Genomic DNA, 21,044 nt, shown 5'->3' on the forward strand with positions numbered 1-21,044 from the left:
TGCCGAATTTTAGGTATTCGACCAGAGGATTCATCCATCCGAGATTTAGCCCGGATACCTCAAGGACATCTTGTTTGCCCTCTGCTTTTACTACAGAGGGCTCTTGGAGAGTTTCCTAGATCAGGCTTCTATTATTCCCTCCTGGCTTAGTACTCGCTAACTTGGAGAGGGCGTCTGCTCTGCTATTGAGATCCCGAGTTATATGCTTAACTTCGGTTTTGGCAAAGCGTCCGAGGTATTCCAGAGTTTTTTCCAGGTATCTCTTCATGTTTGGGTCTTTGGCCTGATACTCTCCATTTATCTGGGAGGTCACCACCTGAGAGTCACTGTATATCATCACTTTTGTCGCACCGACCTCTTCTGCCAGCTTCAATCCTGCAATCAGGGCTTCATATTCTGCCTGATTATTTGAAGCTGAGAATTCGAATTTGAGGGATACCTCTATTTGAGTTCCCCTTTCATCCGCCAGTATTATGCCTGCACCGCTTCCTGTTTTATTTGAGGATCCATCTACATAGAGTTCCCATGTAGTTGGCTTTTCCTCTTGGTCTCCTGCGTACTCAGCTATGAAGTCGGTGAGGCATTGGGCTTTGATTGCTGTCCGAGTTTCATACTTCAAATTGAACTCGGAGAGCTCTATTGCCCATTGAACCATTCTTCCCGCAACATCCGTCTTCTGGAGGATTTGCTTCATGGGTTGGTTCGTTCGGACTCTTATTGTATGTGCTTGAAAGTAAGGCCGTAGCCTTCGTGAGGCTATTACTAAGGAGTAGGCAAACTTCTCTAGTTTGTGGTACCTTAGCTTGGGGCCTTGTAGAACTTTGCTGATGAAGTAGACTGGATGGTGTCCGACCTCGTCCTCCCTTATCAGGGCTGATGCGACAGCTTTGTCTGCTACAGACAAATAAAGGACGAGATCTTCCCCGGCTAGAGGTCGGGTTAGGATTGGTGGTTGACTCAAGAGCCTTTTAAACTCCTGGATTGCTTCTTCGTATTCCGGAGTCCATTTGAACTGGCATCCCTTTCTTAATAAAGAAAACAGTGGAAGGGATTTGAGTGTTGATCCTGTCAAGAACCTGGAGAGGGCTGCAAGTCGGCCATTCAATTGCTGAACCTCTCTTAAGCAAGTCGGGCTTTTCATTTCCAGGATAGCTATACACTTATCGGGATTTGCTTCAATTCCTCTCTGTGTTAGCATAAAACCTAGGAATTTTCCAGCCTCCACCGCGAAGGCACACTTTGCGGGATTTAGCCTCATCCCGTGTAGCCTTATGGTGTCGAAGACTTGTGAGAGGTCTGATAAGAGGTCGACTTCTTCCTTGGTTTTTACTAGCATGTCGTCGACGTAGACTTCCATTAAGCTCCCAAGGTGAGGGGCGAATACCTTATTCATCAGCCTTTGGTATGTGGCCCCTGCATTTTTCAATCCAAATGGCATGACCACATAGCAAAAATTAGCTCTGGGCGTGATGAATGATGTTTTCTCCTGGTCTGGCTCATACATCGGGATTTGGTTATATCCCGAGTAGGCATCCATGAACGACAAGTATTGATATCCCGAGCTAGAGTCTACTAGGGTATCAATACTCGGGAGTGAATAAGGGTCTTTGGGACATGCTTTATTTAAGTCGGTGTAGTCAACACACATCCTCCAATTGCCGTTTTGCTTCTTGACTAGAACTACATTTGCAAGCTATGTTGGATATTTAACTTCTCTAATGAAGCCGGCTTCTAGGAGTGCTTGAACTTGCTCTTCCACCACTAGGGCTCATTCCGGGCCGAGCTTGTGTCTTTTCTGTTGTACAGGTCGGGATCCCGGATGTACCGAGAGCTTGTGGGACATGAGCTCGGGGTCTATCCCGGGCATGTCGGAAGCCTTCCAGGCGAAGAGGTCAGAATTGTCTCTTAGGAGCTTAGTCAAACCTTGCTTTAGGGTCTCCCCTAGGTTGGCTCCTATGCTGGTATTCTTCCCTTCCTCTTCGCCGACCTATATCTCTTCAGTTTTTCCTCCTCGCTGTGGTTGTAGCTCTTCTTTGGCCCTTGCACCACCAAGCTCTATGGTGTGAACCTCTTTGCCTTTTCCCCTCAGGTTCAGGCTTTCATTGTAACACTTTCTTGCCAACTTCTGGTCTCCCCGCACTGTTGCTATTCCCGCAGGTGTCGGAAATTTCATGCAAAGATGGGGGGTAGACACCACCGCTCCGAGTCAATTCAGGGTAGTTCTGCCGATTAGGGCGTTGTATGCTGACCCTACGTCGATGACTATAAAGTCTATACTCAGAGTTTTGGATTTTTTCCCCTTTCCGAAGGTAGTGTGGAGGGGTAGAAATCCTAGTGGTTTTATTGGCGTATCGCCTAGCCCGTACAAGGTGTCGGGGTAGGCTCTTAATTCCTTTTCATCCAGCCCCAGTTTGTCAAACGCGGGCTTGAAAAGGATATCCGCTGAGCTTCCTTGATCTACTAGGGTTCTGTGGAGATGGGAATTAGCTAGGATCATAGTTATTACCACTGGATCGTCGTGTCCAGGGATTACTCCTTGCCCATCCTCTTTTGTAAATGAGATAGTGGGGAGGTCGGATGATTCATTTCCGACCTGGTATACTCGCTTGAGGTGTCTTTTGCGAGCGGACTTGGTGAGTCCCCCTCCCGCGAATCCGCCTGAGATCATATGTATATGTCTCTCCGGAGTCTACGGTGGTGGGTCTCTTCTATCCGCATCGTCTCGCTTTCTCTACCCATGATTGTCCGACCTTTCTATGAGATATCTGTCAAGTCGGCCTTCTCTGGCCAGCTTTTCTATCACATTTTTAAGGTCGTAACAGTCATTTGTCGAGTGACCATATATTTTATGGTACTCACAGTAGTCGCTGCGACTCCCCCTTTTTTATTTTTAATGGGCCTGGGAGGTGGCAGCTTTTCAGTATTGCAAATTTCTCTGTATATGTCCACTATAGAAACCTTTAGAGGAGTATAAGAGTGATATTTCCTGGGCCTGTCAGGACTGAGGTCTTCTTTCTTCTTGGGCTCCCTTTCTCTCTCTTTTATTGAGGGAAGGTGCCCAGGTCGCCAGCTCGACTCTCTCAGCCTGGCATTTTCCTCCATGTTGATGTACTTTTTAGCTCTTTCTTGTACATCACTCAGGGAGGTGGGGTGCCTTTTTGATATGGACTGTGAGAAGGAACCTTCCTGTTCCGAGGGTTACCTGAAACTGGAGGTCGATCTTGGATGAGATCTTCTGTACTGGTCAGAGCTGTTGTGTCCGACTTGTTGATGGTGGCCGGAGCCGCCGCGTCCGACTTGTTGATGATGGCCGGAGCCACCGCGTCCGACTTGTTGGACTGGCTGCACTGCTGATCCTTGGCCACCGGAGGGTGGGGGTACCTGCAAGAGACTCCGATGCTTAAGTTAGCATGGGTATTAAACAGGTTTTATGTAGAATCAGAGTATGAGTTATACCTGGGTGCTCCAGTGTATTTATAGTAGCGTGGGCTGACCTTTAAGATAAGTTAGTTATCATATCTTATCTTATCTTATCTTGAGTGAGGTCAGCTTATCTTCAAGGGAACCGCCTTTATCTCTGTGGGCTGGGATTGCCTTTGGATTCTGGGTCGTGTTCCTCTATTTGGGCCCTTCTATTGGGCTTTGCTGTCGATTTGGCCGAGTTCTTCGTAAAGAAGTCGGTCCACTTGACCTGAATTGGTCGGTCGCTTTGCTACTGAACATCCCGGTTCGGACAGCTCGACCCTGGGTATGAACAGTGCTCCTGCTTGAGCTCGGTCTTCTTTTTGAGGCCGAATTCTCGACTTCGATCCCCCTTTTTTTTAGTGAAGCCGAACTCAAGCATTTTGTCGATTTTCTTGCAGCAGCTTTTTTGAATGTAGAACGTTTTCCTCTAAAAGCGCGCCATTTTATATTAGCGCTTTGTCCTGGGGAACGTGTGAGGATTTAATGCCCTAATTAATTAGCTTTAATTGCTCCGTTTTTCCTTTGGCTCTTTATTTTGATTTTTGAATAGTCAGAGACGGTTTCTCTTCTTTGCTCTTTCGTAACTTCTTCATCATTTTCTCCATTATTCTCGTTCTCTGTTTTTCGCCTTCACTTCTTCTTTTCTTTCGTGGCGGCATTGCCTGGCGATTATCGGAACGACTTACATCTTTTCCTTTGAAGCTTTCTCTTCTCCAGGTGAGTTCCATTCGCATTTTTTTTCTCTTTCGCTGCTTTTGGCTTTTTTGTGATTAAGTTGCGATTTTGCTTTGAGGGAAGTTTGGACCTTTCTGCTTTGGTTGTAGTCGTAATGCGTGTTCTGAGTCTTTTCGCCTTTCCTATTGCTTTGATGTGTTTTAGGGCTTTCTGCATGTTATTTCTTGTTTGTGCTTTTGATGATAACGCATTTGATTCTTGGAAAAAAGGGGGCTGGTGTCTTTGATGATTTTGGTATGCTCGGTGTTGGTACTTGCCTTTTACTTGGTTTCGAAAAAAGTTTGCACCTTTCCTCTTGACCGTTTTTACTAAACTGTAGAAATAGCGCTTTCTTCTGATAAACCGTATGAGAGCGATCCTTTTTGTATTTTCGCTTTCTTTTTTATTTTTCTTTCTGAGAGGTACTAGGGTGCGAGTTGTGGATTTTTTCTGGAAACTTTGCCTGATTATTGCCTCCAAAGGATGCCCCAAGATTTTGGTTTGAGTCTTGGGGTTTTCCTTTTCTGTGTGATCTTCCTGCATCGTGTTGAGTTGTTTTCCCTTGTTCGAGATGTTTTTAGTAATCCCCTCTTCTTTCTTTACTTTGTAGGATTTAGTTGGCCTCATGTCTTCTCGCAATAACATTGTAGAGATGTCTTCCAGAGTTCCCGAGGGGATGTCCGATTGGCTGGACTCCCTTGTTTTGTTGTGTGTTTCTATTGTGGATGCTGAATTTTGCACAGAGCTGAGGAAGCGCCATAGGATTTGTGCTAACGGTTCCTGCGAGGGTGATTATGAGCTTGTTGATCCTGATTCTGATGAGAGAGTCTGTTTTCCGACTTCCGTCGAGGGGGAGCGTCCCTCTTTCTATGCTTATGAATACTTTTTCAGCCAATTGAACGTTACTTTCCCTTTTACCGCTTTTGAAACTGATTTGTTGTGGTCTTGCAACATTGCCCCATCTCAGCTGCATCCAAACTCTTGGGGTTTTATCAAAATATTTCAGCTTCTTTGTCAAGAGTTGGGTATAACACCTTCCGAGACTCTTTTCCTTTATCTTTTTATCTCGGCCAAACCTGGGGGTTCCTCTAAAAAGAAAGCTTCCTGGGTTTCTTTTAGGTCGGCCCAGGGGCATAAAGTCTTTGCTATGTATGATGAGTCGTTTAAAGATTTTAAGAACTACTTCTTCCGAGTCCGTGCTATTGAGGGGGTTCGCTCCTTTTTTCTTGATGAAAATGATGAACCTGTTTTTCCTCTGGAGTGGCAAAAGAATGTAAGAGTGCCACGCTACACGTGGGAAATGCTTAGTCAGGTTGAGCGGGCCTTTGTGGTCGTTCTTGAAGATTTGTGGGGGAAGCCGCCCCACCTGGATACGAAGAGATTTTTGAGTGATCCATCGTTGGTTCGGGCTGCTTTGGGTATTGTCTGATTTATTTTTATACTTGCTCCCGAGCTTTGTTTCTCCTGTGTTGTAACAATTCTTTTGTTTTTTGTGTTTTTCAGAGATGTCGAAGAATAATGATTCTATGAGAGCCTATAAGAAGGCGAAGAAGGCGACCGCAGCACTAAACCTCTCGGCCAAAGCAGCTGGAGAGGGATCTTCCCAGCCTCTGGTTAAACCTCCTATACCGAGTTCTCCTGGGCCGAGGAGAGCAATTCCTACCTCTCGGGTCCGTCAGGTTGATCCTCCACAATCTTCCGTTGCGGCTCCTGGTCCCCCTCCTAGTAAGAAGCAAAGGACAGCTGAACCTTTCAATCTTGACGCTCCTGACTTTGATGCAGTTGAGTTTGTAGATCAACAAGTCGGTCCTTATGGTGTTCTTCCTATGGACGACGCGTCGATTCTTCATCATTTTGATTACATCACTCGTAGTGGTATCAAGTTGGCGCATATGAGGGCGGCCCTATATCGGACTGCTCAAAGTCTCCCTCTTCATGCCACTAAAGCTTTTATGGAGGAGGCCAAATAGGAGTTTGATCGGATGAAGGATTTGAAAGGGGAGCTTGAAGTAAGGGTGGCCAGGTTGGAGAAAGATTTAGAGAATGAGAAGGCTATATCTACTTCCTTGGCTGGCTCTCTGAAACTGGCCGAGGACACGGCTATGCGGCACAAGGATAGTTATTTGACATCTTACCGGGAGGTGTTGCGCCTAAGAGAAGAATTGGAGAATGCCCGGGAGAATTACTCCGAACTTCAAGGTCACCTTGTTGGCAGTGTAACTGCTGCCTATGGAAATCTGAAGGCACAAGTTCGGGTTATTGCTCCCGAGGCTGATCTGAGCCTCTTTAGTTTGGAGAACGTTGTCAGGGATGGCAAGGTTGTCCCTGATGACGAGGATGAGGATGATGTCGATCCTCCCCCTATAGCTTCTACCAAGGTGTCGACTCCTGCTGTCCCTGCCGAGGTGGGTCCTCCTGTTTCTGATCCCAACTGCCAGATTCTGAATCGGGATGACGGTACGGTAGATGCCGTTCTTCTCCAGACTCGGCCTCCGTCTCCTGATGCTGCTAAAAAGTCTTCTGATTCTTAACTTTTTATATTTATTCTGGACATGTGGTTGGCCCGGCCTGTGGGCTTTATTAAACTCTTTACGTTTTGCTGACACTTTCCTTTTGCTCGCCTTAGCAACTTTTGTTTTTTTTTATAAAAAACAAATGGTAGCATGCTTTAGCTTCTTTGTGGTAGGTTTTGGTTGCCTCCGAGGCTTTTTGACCTTGTGGATTTTATCTTTTGTGCTGGACTTAGTATTTCTTTTTCCGTAAATGTTGGAGCCCTACAGCTTAACCACTTTTTTGGACTGCTTTTGTATTTTGAATTTTGAATCCTTTGTGGTTGTTGCTAGGTAGATCTAACTTGAGTTTTGGTTCGTTCTTCGCTTGATTTGTGACCTGATTCCTTCAAGTTGGTCTCCGAGTTGTTTTCGCAGTCCATTTCCAATCTCTTTCCTGGATCTTTGTCAAATCTCTTTATGGTACTACTTTGATAACTATTAGTAGTAGTAAGAGTCCGACTTGGCGTATCGGTCTCCTTTAAGTTATTTGTAGTCCTCTTTCTTGGATCTTTGTCCGATCTCTTTCAGGGACTACTTTGATAACTTTTAGTGGTAGTAGGAGTCCGACTTGGTTATATCGGTCTCCTTTAAGTTATTTATAGTCCTCTTTTCTTGGATCTTTGTCAGATCTCTTTCAGGGACTACTTTGATAACTTTTAGTGGTAGTAGGAGTCCGACTTAGTTATATCGGTCTCCTTTAAGTTATTTATAGTCCTCTTTCTTGGATCTTTGTCAGATCTCTTTCAGGGACTACTTTGATAACTTTTAGTGGTAGCAGGAGTCCGACTTGGTTATATCGGTCTCCTTTAAGTTATTTATAGTCCTCTTTCTTGGATCTTTGTCAGATCTCTTTCAGGGACTACTTTGATAACTTTTAGTGGTAGTAGGAGTCCGACTTGGTTATATCGGTCTCCTTTAAGTTATTTATAGTCCTCTTTCTTGGATCTTTGTCAGATCTCTTTCAGGGACTACTTTGATAACTTTTAGTTTTGGGCTGACTTTGTCGTATCGAGCCCTTTTAAGTTAAAGTAATCCTCTTTAATAGGGTTGGCCAAACCTCTTTCCAGGGTTTACTTATAACTTGGATTGACTTGGTCCGACTTAGCAACGTCGGCCAGTCTTTAAAGTTATTATTTTAGCGATCCGTAAGACCTCGTCAGGTTCTTTTTAAGATTGCTTTCGATAACTTCTTGCATTATTCTGTGTTCATCTTTGCCAATTTGTAGAAAGTGGTTGTCATCTCTAGATCGTCTTTTGGGTGAATCGCGTTTTCACCTTTATCGGACGATTTGTCTTTATTGTGATCGTACAGTGAAATTATTTTTCACTTTATGTCGATCTGTCGCTTTATAATCGGACGATGAATACTTCAGATTAATGCGTCTTGAAATCTTTGTAGAATATCTCAAAAATATTTTATTTAAAAAAAAAAGGTAGAAATATATACATATAGGATCGTCTGAGTCTCAATCTTGGTGCCTCATTAAAAAACCTTTTCAGGAAAAAGAGTGCATCCAATGATGAGATCTTTTATATACTTTTTTCTAACTGTAGTACCTTCTGAGGTTGCAGGCGTGCCATGACCTGGGAAGCTCCCGTCCATCGAGTTCGGACAGTCTGTAGTAGCCCTTTCCAAGCACTTCTATAACTCGGTAGGGTCCTTTCCAGTTTGCTGCTAGCTTCCCTTCTCCTGGTCGAGTTGTTCCGATATCATTTCGGATTAGGATGAGATCATTTTCTATGAAACTTCTCGGCACCACCTTTTGAGTATATCTGGAAGCCATTCGGCGTTTTAGAGCTTCTTCCCTGATTCGAGCTCTTTCTTGGGTTTCGGGTAACAAGTCGAGCTCTTCTCTCTGAAGTTGGAAGTTCGCTCCTTCATTGTAGTGAACTACTTCTTGGCGATCCTTCCTCGATTTCTACTGGAATCATTGCTTCTGTTCCGTATGCTAATCGGAAGGGGGATTCCTTCGTGGTTGAATGTGGAGTTGTTCGATATGCCCATAGGACCTGTGGCAGCTCTTCTGCCCAGGCTCCCTTTGCATTTTGTAATCTCCGTTTTAGTCCAGCCAATATGACTTTGTTAGCCGCTTCGGTCTGTTCATTGGCTTGTGGATGCTCGACGGAGGTGTACTTGTGCTTTATATTCAGGTCGGCTACTAGTTTTCTGAAGCCTGCATCTGTGAATTGAGTGCCATTGTCTGTAGTTATTGAATATGGAATCCCGAATCTTGTGACGATGTTTCTATATAAGAATTTCCGACTTCTTTGAGCGGTGGCATTTGCTAGGGGTTCTGCTTCGATCCACTTTGTAAAGTAATCTACGCCCACTATGAGAAATTTAACTTGTCCTGACCCCTGTGGGAAGGGGCCGAGAAGGTCAAGTCCCCATTTTGCGAACGGCCAAGGTGAAGTCACGTTGATGAGCTCTTCTGGTGGGGCGATGTAAAAGTTGGCATGTTTTTGACATGGTGGACATGTCTTTACAAATTCTGTGGCTTCTTTTTGTAAAGTTGGCCAATAGAATCCTGCCCGGAGTACTTTTTTGGTGAGAGCTCACGCTCCGAGATGATTACCACAAATGCCGCTATGTATTTCTTCTAGCACTTCCTTTGTGTTGGAGGTCGGTACGCATTTTAGTAAAGGTATTGAGATTCCTCTTTTGTATAGGATGTTGTTTATGATGGTGTAGTATTGTGCCTCCCTTTTTAACTTCTTTGCCTCCTTTTCTTCTGCGGGGAGTGTTCCTTCTTTGAGGTAGTTGATTATGGGGGTCATCCATCCTTGGTCCTGACTTGTTATGGCCAGGACTTGTTCCTCTTCCGAGATTGATGGGTTTTGCAACATTTCCTGGATGAGGCTTCTATTGTTGCCCCCTGGTTTGGTGCTAGCTAGTTTTGAGAGTGCATCAGCTCGGGCATTTCGTTCGCGGGGTATGTGGCAGATTATATATTCCCCAACTTGTCCGAGCAGTTCCTTGGTTTTATCCAAATATTTTTTCATGGTGGGATCTTTGGCTTGGTAGCTCCCTATTATTTGTGATGTGACTACTTGTGAATCACTGTAAATGTTGAATTTTTGAGCTCCGACCTCTTTAGCCAGCTTCAAACCAGCTAACAGTGCTTCATATTCTGCCTGGTTATTGGAGGCCGGGAACCCGAACTTGAGGGAGAGCTCAATTTGGGTTCCTTGGTTGCTTTCTATTATCACGCCTATGCCGCTTCCAGTTTTATTTGAGGAGCCATCCACGTAGAGATTCCATTCTATGGGAGTTTCCGGGGTATCTGTGAATTCTGCGATGAAGTTGGCCAGATATTGTGATTTGATGGCCGTCCGAGCTTCATATTGGAGGTCGAACTCTAATAACTCGACTGCCCATTGTAGGATTCTGCCTGCTAAATCTGTTTTCTGCAGTATTCCTTTTATGGGTTGGTTAGTTCTGACCTTAATGGTATGAGCCTGAAAGTATGGGCGGAGTCGTCGAGATGTTAGGATGAGAGTATATGCAAATTTTTCTATTTTCTGGTAATTCAGCTCAGATCCCTGTAGTGCTTTGCTAATGAAGTAGACGGGTTGTTGCCCATTTTCGTCTTCTCTGACTAGTGCTGAGGCTATCGCTCGGCTTCCTACCGCGAGATATAATATAAGTGGTTCTCCTTCTTGTGGTCGAGATAGGATAGGTGGCCGTCCCAAGAACTCCTTGAAGTCCCGGAAAGCTTGATCACATTCTGTCGTCCATTCGAACTATTTTCCCTTTCTTAAAGTAGCATAGAAGGGGAGAGATCTTATCGCAGCTCCTGCTAAGAATCGGGATAGGGCGGCCAATCTCCCGTTGAGTTGCTGTACCTCTTTGACACAGGCTGGGCTCTTCATGTTGAGTATAGCTTGACATTTGTCTGGATTTGCCTCGATTTCCCTTTGTGTGAGCATGAATCCCAAGAATTTGCCTGCTTCAACTGCGAAGGTATATTTTGCGGGGTTGAGTCGCATGTCATGTTTCCTTATAGCGTTGAATACTTGGGACAGGTCGGACAGTAATGTATTTTCGCTTTGTGTTTTTATCAACATGTCGTCCATGTAAACTTCCATGATTTTCCCGATGTGAGCAGAGAAGACTTTATTCATTAACCTTTGATAAGTAGCTCCCGCGTTTTTGAGACCGAAAGGCATCACGATGTAGCAGTAGTTCGCTTTTGGTGTCAAGAATGATGTTTTTTCTTGATCTGGTGGATACATGGGGATTTGGTTATATCCTGAATAGGCGTCCATAAATGATAGGTATCTATATCCTGAGGAAGCATCTACCAGGGCGTCAATACTTGGGAGTGGATATGGATCTTTTGGGCAGGCTTTGTTGAGATCGGTGTAATCGGTACACATGCGCCACTTCCCATTTGATTTTTTCACCAGAACAACGTTGGCTAGCCATAGTAGGTACTTGACTTCTCTTATGAATCCTGCCTCCAGTAGCGTTTGCACTTGTTCTTCCACAGCTCGGGACCGCTCTGGTCCGAGTTTTCTTCGCTTCTGCTGCACCGGCCGAGATCCTGGATAGACCGCCAACTTGTGGCACATTAACTTAGGGTCTATGCCTGGCATGTCTGCGGCTTTCCATGCGAAGAGGTCGGCATTATCTCGCATGAATTGTATCAGTGAGTTTTTTGAATCTCCTCTTAGGACCGTACCGATATTAGTCGTTTTATCCGGGGTATCTCCAATCTGAACCTTCTCTATCTCGCCCTCTGGGTGCGGACGAAGTTCCTCCCGACGCTGAGCTCCGCAAGCTCAATTGTATGAAACTCTTCTCCTCTTCCTTTAAGGTTTAAGCTCTCGTTATAGCAACGACGTGCCATCCTTTGATCTGCTTTTACCGTGGCTATCCCTTCTATAGTTGGGAATTTCATGCATAGATGTGGGGTTGAGACTATTGCGCCGAGTTGATTGAGTGTTGTCCGACCTATGAGAGCATTGTAGGCTGAACTTACGTCGACTACTATGTAGTCTATTTTGAGGGTCCTAGATTGGTTCCCTTTTCCAAAAGTAGTGTGTAGCGATACGTATCCCAACGGTTGTATCGGGGTGTCTCCTAGTCCAAACAGATTGTTTGGGTATGCTCTAAGTTCCCTTTCGTCTAAACCGAGTTTGTCGAAAGCTGTTTTGAATAAGATGTCGGTAGAACTCCCTTGGTCTACTAGTGTGCGGTGTAGATTGGCGTTTGCTAATATAATTGTGATGACCATGGGATCGTCGTGTCCCGGAATGATGCCGGATGCGTCCTCTTTAGTAAATGTTATCGCCGGGATGTCGGGTGCTTCCTCCTTTCCCTCAACGTGGTATACTTCTTTGAGATATCTCTTTCGGGATGATTTGGAGATCCCACCTCCTGTGAATCCGCCATGTATCATGTGGACGTGTCTTTCTGGTGTCCGAGGTGACCGTTCAGTTCGTCCATTATCTTCGTCTCTCCGTCTTTTTCTTTGGTCATCATCCTGGGTGGCCAGAAATCGATCTAATTTGCCTTCTCTTACCAATTTTTCTATGATGTTTTTCAAGTCGAAGCATTCGTTGGTAGAGTGCCCTTGAATCCGGTGGTATTCACAATATTCCTTCCGATTTCCTCCTCCCCTTTTGCCTTTGAGTGGTCGCGCTGGGGGAATTTTCTCTGTATGGCAGACTTCTTTGTATATGTCGACCAAGGATGTTTTGAGGGGAGTATAGTTGTGGTACTTTTTGATTTTCTCACCCTGTCGATCTTCTTTCTTTTTGGAGTCCTTGTCTTTGTCTCGGTAGGAGGCCCCACATTTTGAGGTTTCTCCCAACCGAGCGTTCTCTTCCATGTTGATGTATTTTTCTGCTCGCTCTTGTACTTCGTCTAAGGAGGTAGGATACTTTTTTGATATGGATTGGCTGAAAGGCCCTTCTCGTAAGCCATTGATAAGCCCCATTATGGCAGCCTCTGTTGGTAAACTTTGTATGTCCATGCATGTTTTGTTGAATCTTTCCATGTAGTTGCGGAGGCTCTCCCGATCTCCTTGCTTGATCCCTAGTAAACTAGGTGCGTGCTTGGCCTTATCTTTCTGGATGGAGAATCTGGCCAGGAACTTTTTGGCCAGGTCGTCGAAGTTTGTGATGGACTTCGGAGGTAGGTTGTCGAACCATCTGATCGCCGTTTTTGTGAGAGTTGTTGGAAAAGCTTTGTAGCGAACGGCGTCTGAGGCATCGGTAAGGTATATCCTGCTCCTAAAATTGCTAAGATGGTGGTTGGGATCTGTGGTGCCATCGTACAAAACCATATCCGAAAGCTTGAAGTCTTTTAGAATTTTGGTCTTCATAATTTCCCTGGTGAATGGGTCCTGTTCTTTGCGTGAAGTTTCCTCAGGAGTGGTCCGAGGAGCTTTCATTTTGAGGTTGGCCTCTAATTGCTGTAATTTTTCTTCTAGTTCTCGTCGTCGCCGTACCTCTCTTTGCAGATCTTTTCCGATCTCCCGTTGTTGCTGGGTTTCTTTCTCAAGTTGTTTCAAACGTTCTTGGAGTGCTTCCATGGCTCCCGGATTTGGTGAGTTTTTGTCCCCGTTGGATCCTGGGGTATCCTTTAACATAGTGTCCGCGTTCTTGTGCGGTGTTCTGTTTTCCATATCTGAATCGTGGTCGTTGTCATGGCCGTCCGCCATGGTTTTGGGATGACTTCCAGGTTCCCCGGCAACGGCGCCAATGTTCCGAGGGTTACCTGAAACTGGAGGTCGATCTCGGATGAGATCTTCTGTACTGGTCGGAGCTGTTGTGTCCGACTTGTTGATGGTGGCCGGAGCCGCCGCGTCCGACTTGTTGGACTGGCTGCACTGCTGATCCTTGGCCACCGGAGGGTGGGGGGTACCTGCAAGAGACTCCGATGTTTAAGTTAGCATGGGTATTAAACAGGTTTTATGTAGAATCAGAGTATGAGTTATACCTGGGTGCTCCAGTGTATTTATAGTAGCGTGGGCTGACCTTTAAGATAAGTTAGTTATCCTATCTTATCTTATCTTATCTTGAGTGAGGTCAGCTTATCTTCAAGGGAACCGCCTTTATCTCTGTGGGCTGGGATTGCCTTTAGATTCTGGGTCGTGTTCCTCTATTTGGGCCCTTCTATTGGGCTTTGCTGTCGATTTGGCCGAGTTCTTCGTAAAGAAGTCGGTCCGCTTGACCTGAACAGGTCGGTCGCTTTGCTACTGAACATCCCGGTTCGGACAGCTCGACCCTGGGTATGAACACTTCCCTAAGTCCATTTACTAGCCCCATAATGACTGCCTCAGTGGGCAGGTCTTGAATCTCTAAGCATGCTTTGTTGAACATTTCCATATAATCTCGTAGAGGTTCTCCGACCTCCTGCTTTATTCCCAGGAGGCTCGGTGCATGCTTTACTTTATCTTTCTGAATGGAGAACCTCATCAGAAACTTCCTCGAGAGGTCCTCGAAGCTGGTGACCGACCTAGGAGGGAGACTATCGAACCACTTCATCGCTGCTTTTGATAAGGTGGTCGGGAAAGCTTTGCAGCGCGTTGCATCAGAAGCATCAGCCAGATACATCCGACTTTTAAAGTTGCTTAGATGATGCTTTGGATTGGTGGTTCCGTCATAGAGGTCCATATCGGGGCTTTTAAAGTTTTTTGGAACTTTTGCCCTCATTATGTCCTCACTGAAAGGGTCCTCCCCTCCCGGGGGCAACTCTTCTCGATCTTCACGGGAGTTCCGACCTCTGAGGGAGGATTCTAACTTTAAGAGTTTTTTTCTCTAACTCTTTTCGTCGATCCATCTCCTCTCTTATGTGCTTTTCTATCTCCCTTTGTCGCTCCCGTTCCTGTTCCAGCTATTCCAAGCGACTTTGGTGGACATGGACTAGCCCCATTAGTTCAGTTGCGTGGGATGGTCCATTCTTTTCTGACTCATGCCCCTCCGAGGAATTTGACTTCGGATTTTTAAATCCGGAGGTTCCTTCCCTGTGTTGGTCGTTGGTTTCCTTGTGAATGGTCAGGTCTGCGTCGTGGTTTCCGGTATCCAGATTCTCTTGTTCGGAATCTGATGCCACATGACCGTCTTCCTATGACATGTCCGCCTTTACTGGTTGATCTCTCAGGTCCCCGGCAACGGCGCCAATGTTACGATGGGTAACCAGAGATTATTGGGTTGGATTCGTTTGGCTGGCCCAATCATTGGAATGAGGGAGTATCCAAGCGGATTGATGCTCCAAGGCCCCCCTCCGACTTCGGTATGAGAGAATGGGGGGTGGTACCTGCAAAGACACTCCGATGCCAAAGTCAGCAAATGGAGCAAAACAGGTCTAGAGAGTATTGGGCTTAGTGATACTTGAGAAGTGTCAGTGTATTTATAGTGGTGAACCCTAACCACCGTTGGTGTAGTTCCGTTATTCATGGGAAATAACTGTCCCTTTATCTTAGGGAGGTTGAGATATGGCTCCAGGAAGTGGGTAGAGAGATTTTAGGGGCAGTTACTCATTTGAATGGGTGTTTATCTGCCAGCTAATCTTCGTCCCGACTTCTTTAGAGCAAGTCGTGGTAGGAACCGACTTCGTGGGGTGAAGGTCGGTATAGAGCGAGGCTTAATCCTTTGGATTGGGCCTTTCGTTTGGACCTGGACCTTATCATTGGGCCAGGGTATGAACACCTACCTTATCCAATCATATCTATAGAAAAATCAAAATACATTGAACAAATATAAAATTCAATAATTTCATATTTCATACAAATTAATAAAATAAAAATAAAAAATTAAGTTCAAATTAAAATTTAAAACAATAAAATCTTAAAGAAATTCAATATAAAATTACAAATAACCTAATCATCAAATTTTTAATAAAATTAAAATAACACAAATAAGAATAAACGTTTTGTCATTCTTCTTCTAACTCCAAGTTCTTGCAATATTATTCTTTAAATAATAAACGTACTAAATTAATAATTTAAATGATTAGTTTAGTGGTTACTTTGAGTTTTTATAAAAAAAAGTTGTGGGTTTAATACCTATTTTCTTCACTATACATATAATTTTTAAATATATATTATATAATATATTAGGGGTGCGAGTAGGGTTGAATATGATATACCCTAAATTCGCATTCGATCCTACCGCAAGTACACCCTACCTGCACCCTGCTCTATCTACAGTATATCAGGTAAACAACCTTATTCAATCAGGTTAGGTTAGGTTGAATATTTGCGGGCAGAATACATGTTGTCAATCCTATACCTCAAAGTACTCTTAACAATTCAACCAAAAAAAAGAATAAGACAAAAATATACTCAAAAATTTTAAAATATAATAAAAATAATAAAATATAATTTATTTATTAGTAAAAAATAATTTTTATATTTGACAAACTGTTTATATAATTAATCGAAAATATTTTGAAAATATTTCGATGACTATTTAAAAATGTACGGAAAAACGAAACCAAATTTGATCCACAGGTTTCCTTTTCATTTTTTTAAATATTTTTAGTCATTTAAAAAAATAACAAAAGTATATACTTAGCATAAAATTATTAAATTTTAAATATAAAAATATTTATTTTTATAATTATATTTATAAAAATTTACATCAAAAATTAATGTTTAAAATCCTTTTAAAAATAGAAGAATGCTAGGGGCTAGTAATTTTGATGTTTTGTAATTATCAATTGGCCATCAATAATGCTTTTAATGGTGTGAGATTACATCTAATGATAAAAGATCACTCACTTTTGTTTGGATGGTTAAGTGCTGGCCAGAAAATACAAAAGTTGCTGGCCCCTAAACTTTTCCTTAAAAATATATAGAACAATTGTATATTTTATCGCATTTTAAAATATTTTAATAAAATTTTATCGTTAACAAATTTTAAAGATACTTTTATCAACAACTTAATAATTTACTGTATATTTAATGGTTTACTAAAAAAATAGATATCCTAAATGAAGAATAAATTATCATCTTTTATTATAAAGAATTTGATCGTGATTAATTCTAACTGTAAAATATATAAATTAATTCGATATTTATAAAAGTTAAATTAATTCAATGTTTGGGAGGCATTGAATAAATTTTTGAAAAAGTTTAAAGGGTCAGGAATTTTATTAAAATTTGGTCAATATTTAATCAGTAAAAAAAGTGAGTAATAATATATTATTAGATATAATTTTACACCATTAAAAATACTAATAATGACTAATTGATAGCTATAAATTACAAAAATTTGCTGATCCTAACACTCTTCTAAATTTATATACTATGTTTAAGAAAGAGTTTCAAGTATACCTGAAACACCATCGTCGATCTCTATTATAAAAAATATATATAATATATATTAATTAAAATCAACCATTAAAAATATTGAAACATCGATATTCTATCTACACTTGAATTTTTCCTATGTTTAAATCTTTCATGATGTTTTATTACGAAGTGAGACAATCCAATGCTACGTATATTTCTTCCACATAAACAGTAAACAGTTAGGAAGCATAACCTAACCTTGTTTCCAATCTAGAATAAAGAGTACACACAAATGTTGAACACTAAATTAGGAGAATACATTATTAGTCATATGTATAAAATATTTTCAGTTTTTCACACTAAGAAGACATATAAATTATATATTTTTTCCTTTGTTCAAATTTATTTCTATAAAATGTCCAATTGAACAGAGTTATCACATTTTTTCCCATTTCCCTATCCTTCTTCTAAGGTCCAAAATCTCAATCCCTTTTTTTCCCTCTCTTGAAAAAACACAAATAAGTGTGTATGTATCTATTAGTATCCACTCATGCAAGTACCCATAATCTGGCCCACATTAAAAAAATTAAAGGGTGAAGCCCAAAGAACCATGAATAGGAGGAATGAAAATGTACACACATGCCTTGTGTAAGAAAATGCACGGTAGCCATATGATGATTGAAGCCACAACCCACAAGTGAGAAACACAAGTGAGAGAAGAACCAATCAGAACCATTCAATAGAGTGAGAGTGCTATCCATAATCTCATCCTCATGTGTCACAACCACACATCCACGCTCACCCTTTCTCTTTGGCGCTTATTAAACTTAACAACTCACAATATCATGAAACCTCATTCACCATTTTTTCTTCAAAGCTCTACCACCACTACAACTACTACTACTACACCTTCACTATGGCTTCGGCTACACTTTCTGTAGCCAAACCAGCTCTTCAGGTTCAATCAACATACTATTATGTATTACTATTACTGGTTGTTGTAGTAGTAGTAACATTATTTTTATGCTAAAGTTTTTTGTTTGATTTTTTTTTATGTCAGGGAAATGGTGGGAAGGGGTTCTCTGAATTCTCTGGCCTCCGCAACTCATCATCTAGCTACCTTCCTTTCTCTAGGAAGACTTCAGATGACTTCCACTCTATCATTTCATTCCAGACATCTGCAGTAAGTGTATATACATTTCTTTCAAATAATTAATGCTTTATATGAATAAATTAGCTATTTTCTACTACAATGTATGTATACTTGTTTTGATACATAAAATGGAAAAGGAAAGAAAAGAAGATTTACACCGTGATGTACTCTACTTCAAGGTGTCCAAAAAGTGTGTACAAATTAATATTTAGATTGTTAATATTTAACTCATCATACATCTATATATTTATGTGACATTAATGTTAGATCATGGGTTTGGACCCTAAATACACACTTTGGTACATGATTATCAGATTATTGCACTTTCTTTCTTCGCTAGAGAACCAAACAGGGGATAGTCTGTACCAAAAAAGAAGATTCAGTCATCACATAGTCTCTAGAGAATCATATAGAGGAAGGGGAAGTATGTGATGAGTTGTTAGAAGAATTGTTTGAAAGAAAAGAAAACTGGATTCAGTAATGAGGTGTTAATTGCTTCAGGTTGGAAGCAGTGGAGGATACAGGAAAGGTGTGACGGAAGCGAAGCTGAAGGTGGCCATAAACGGTTTTGGCAGGATTGGAAGGAACTTCTTGAGGTGCTGGCACGGCCGCAAAGACTCTCCTCTGGATGTCATTGCCATCAATGACACCGGAGGCGTCAAGCAGGCCTCTCACCTTCTCAAGTATGACTCCACCCTTGGCATATTCGACGCCGACGTTAAGCCTGTCGGTGAGGATGCCATCTCCGTTGACGGAAAGGTCATCAAAGTTGTCTCCAACCGCAACCCTGCTAACCTTCCCTGGAAGTAAGCTTTTCTACCTCTTTGACGTTAAGCGCTTAATTATTACCAAAACCAAATAAACTGAAATTACTATAACTGCTTATGCTAATTACAATTTACAAACAGAGTTTCAAATTAGAATGAAAATCACAAGTTTAGTTTGAAATTATTAATATTGATTGATTTGTGCAGGGAATTGGGAGTTGACTTGGTGATTGAAGGAACTGGGGTGTTCGTGGACAGAGAAGGTGCAGGGAAGCACATTCAGGCGGGAGCCAAGAAGGTACTGATCACAGCCCCAGGCAAAGGTGACATCCCAACCTATGTAGTTGGTGTCAATGCTGATGCTTACAGCCCAGACGAACCCATCATCAGCAACGCTTCTTGCACCACTAACTGCCTTGCTCCCTTCGTCAAGGTCCTTGACCAGAAATTCGGTAATTCACCATTTGGGCTCTACAACATTCTTATCTGTAACAGAAAATTAAACTAACTCCCACGTGACACGTGACGTGGCAGGTATCATCAAGGGAACCATGACCACCACTCACTCCTACACCGGAGACCAAAGGCTTCTTGACGCCAGCCACCGCGACCTCAGGCGCGCGAGGGCGGCAGCGCTGAACATCGTGCCGACCTCAACCGGAGCGGCCAAGGCGGTGGCGCTTGTGTTGCCGACACTTAAGGGAAAGCTGAACGGAATTGCATTGCGTGTACCAACGCCAAACGTGTCCGTCGTTGACCTCGTTGTTCAGGTGTCAAAGAAGACGTTCGCGGAGGAAGTCAACGCTGCGTTCAGAGAGAGCGCGGAGAAGGAGCTTAACGGCATCCTCTCAGTGTGTGATGAACCACTTGTCTCCGTTGATTTCAGGTGCACCGACGTTTCATCTACCGTTGACTCTTCGTTGACCATGGTCATGGGTGATGACATGGTGAAGGTTATTGCTTGGTATGATAATGAGTGGGGTTACTCACAAAGGGTTGTGGATTTGGCTGACATTGTTGCAAACAGCTGGAAGTGAAAGTCAAAGTCAAAGTTAGCCGGTAAAAACCAACAATAATAATAATAATTGTTAATTATATGTAATTTTGTATGATTATTACTACTATTACCACTACACTTGTTAAGCTTCATTTTTCAGCTTTGTGCCTTGTACCGAGAAATAGAACCATCAATTTTCTCTTTTGATTGCCTCTTATTGTGCAATAAAAATTCTTGCCTTCAACTCTAAAAGTTATTTAAAAGCTTGCTCCAAATTTCAGAAGATTAACGTTAAATGACGCCATAAAGTATAGTCTCACTACAGGTGGATATTAAACTATTAATATTGAGTTAGACTGATGCAACTTCAAAAGGTAGCTAACTTTTTTTTTTTGGTAATTTAGAGAGGATTAAGCCCAAAGGTAGCTAACTTTAAAATTAAATAAGAAATATTTCACCATGCAAATACCATAAAAAAAAACATAGCCATATCAATCTGAAGTTTGTAATATAAATGTAAAAAATTTCTTCTAGCCATACCGAGAAAAACAATGGCGCAATAGATTGTTTACAATTTTACATATCTTTTTGCTAATTGTCAACAATTTTCACAAATAATATGACATCATTTAACTAAAAGATACAATAAAATAAAAAATAATAAAAGTCAATTTTTTTATCAATATTAAAACTTTATTTATATATTATTGGGATATAGAATTTATAGTTTAAATTTAGTTGTTGCTCACATTCCTAAGCAATTTAAAAGGTATTAAATATTCTACTTTGTTAGTTCAATTTAATTGTACCATATGTCAATTTATTGCCATGTTATTAAAAGATAATTAAACATTTTTTTAAGGAGCCATTCCGATAAAGATGTTTAAAATGTCTTTTTTTAAAGAGATTTTTTAATAATTAAAATTTAATATATATAATCGATTAAATCGTATTATTTTTTGTCAAAATTAGGCTAAATAAATTAATTTGACCGAAAAATGATGAATAAAATTTTGAACCAGTCTAAATTAATATTATTTTTTATAAAAAATAACTACAATACCCTTATTATAGAAAATGACTAAAATACTCTTATTATATATATTAATTTTAAGAATTCTAAAGTCTATCCCTTTTCTTCTCTATCGT

The 21,044-nt window shown here is 41.8% G+C and overlaps 1 protein-coding gene across 1 annotated transcript; it reads left to right on the plus strand.

Annotated features, from left to right (window-relative positions):
* Positions 1-17,422: 17,422 nt before the first annotated feature.
* Positions 17,423-20,147, plus strand: LOC112754934 (glyceraldehyde-3-phosphate dehydrogenase A, chloroplastic). The gene is made up of 5 exons (XM_025802765.3): positions 17,423-17,936; positions 18,039-18,161; positions 18,633-18,937; positions 19,106-19,350; positions 19,433-20,147. The coding sequence occupies exons 1-5, from the start codon at positions 17,895-17,897 to the stop codon at positions 19,933-19,935; spliced, it is 1,218 nt and encodes a 405-aa protein (XP_025658550.1). The 5' UTR covers positions 17,423-17,894; the 3' UTR covers positions 19,936-20,147.
* The last annotated feature ends 897 nt before the right edge of the window (positions 20,148-21,044 follow it).

Source organism: Arachis hypogaea, chromosome 16, assembly GCF_003086295.3.
Source record: "Arachis hypogaea cultivar Tifrunner chromosome 16, arahy.Tifrunner.gnm2.J5K5, whole genome shotgun sequence".
In the NCBI taxonomy this organism is placed as follows: Eukaryota; Viridiplantae; Streptophyta; class Magnoliopsida; order Fabales; family Fabaceae; genus Arachis; species Arachis hypogaea.

Bases quoted from the DNA above. Each gene is read 5' to 3' on its own strand.
- LOC112754934 (XM_025802765.3), top strand. From the start codon at position 17,895: ATGGCTTCGGCTACACTTTCTGTAGCCAAACCAGCTCTTCAG. The intron at 18,162-18,632 runs GTAAGTGTATAT...TAATTGCTTCAG, and splicing joins TTTCATTCCAGACATCTGCA to GTTGGAAGCAGTGGAGGATA. The intron at 19,351-19,432 runs GTAATTCACCAT...GTGACGTGGCAG, and splicing joins GGTCCTTGACCAGAAATTCG to GTATCATCAAGGGAACCATG.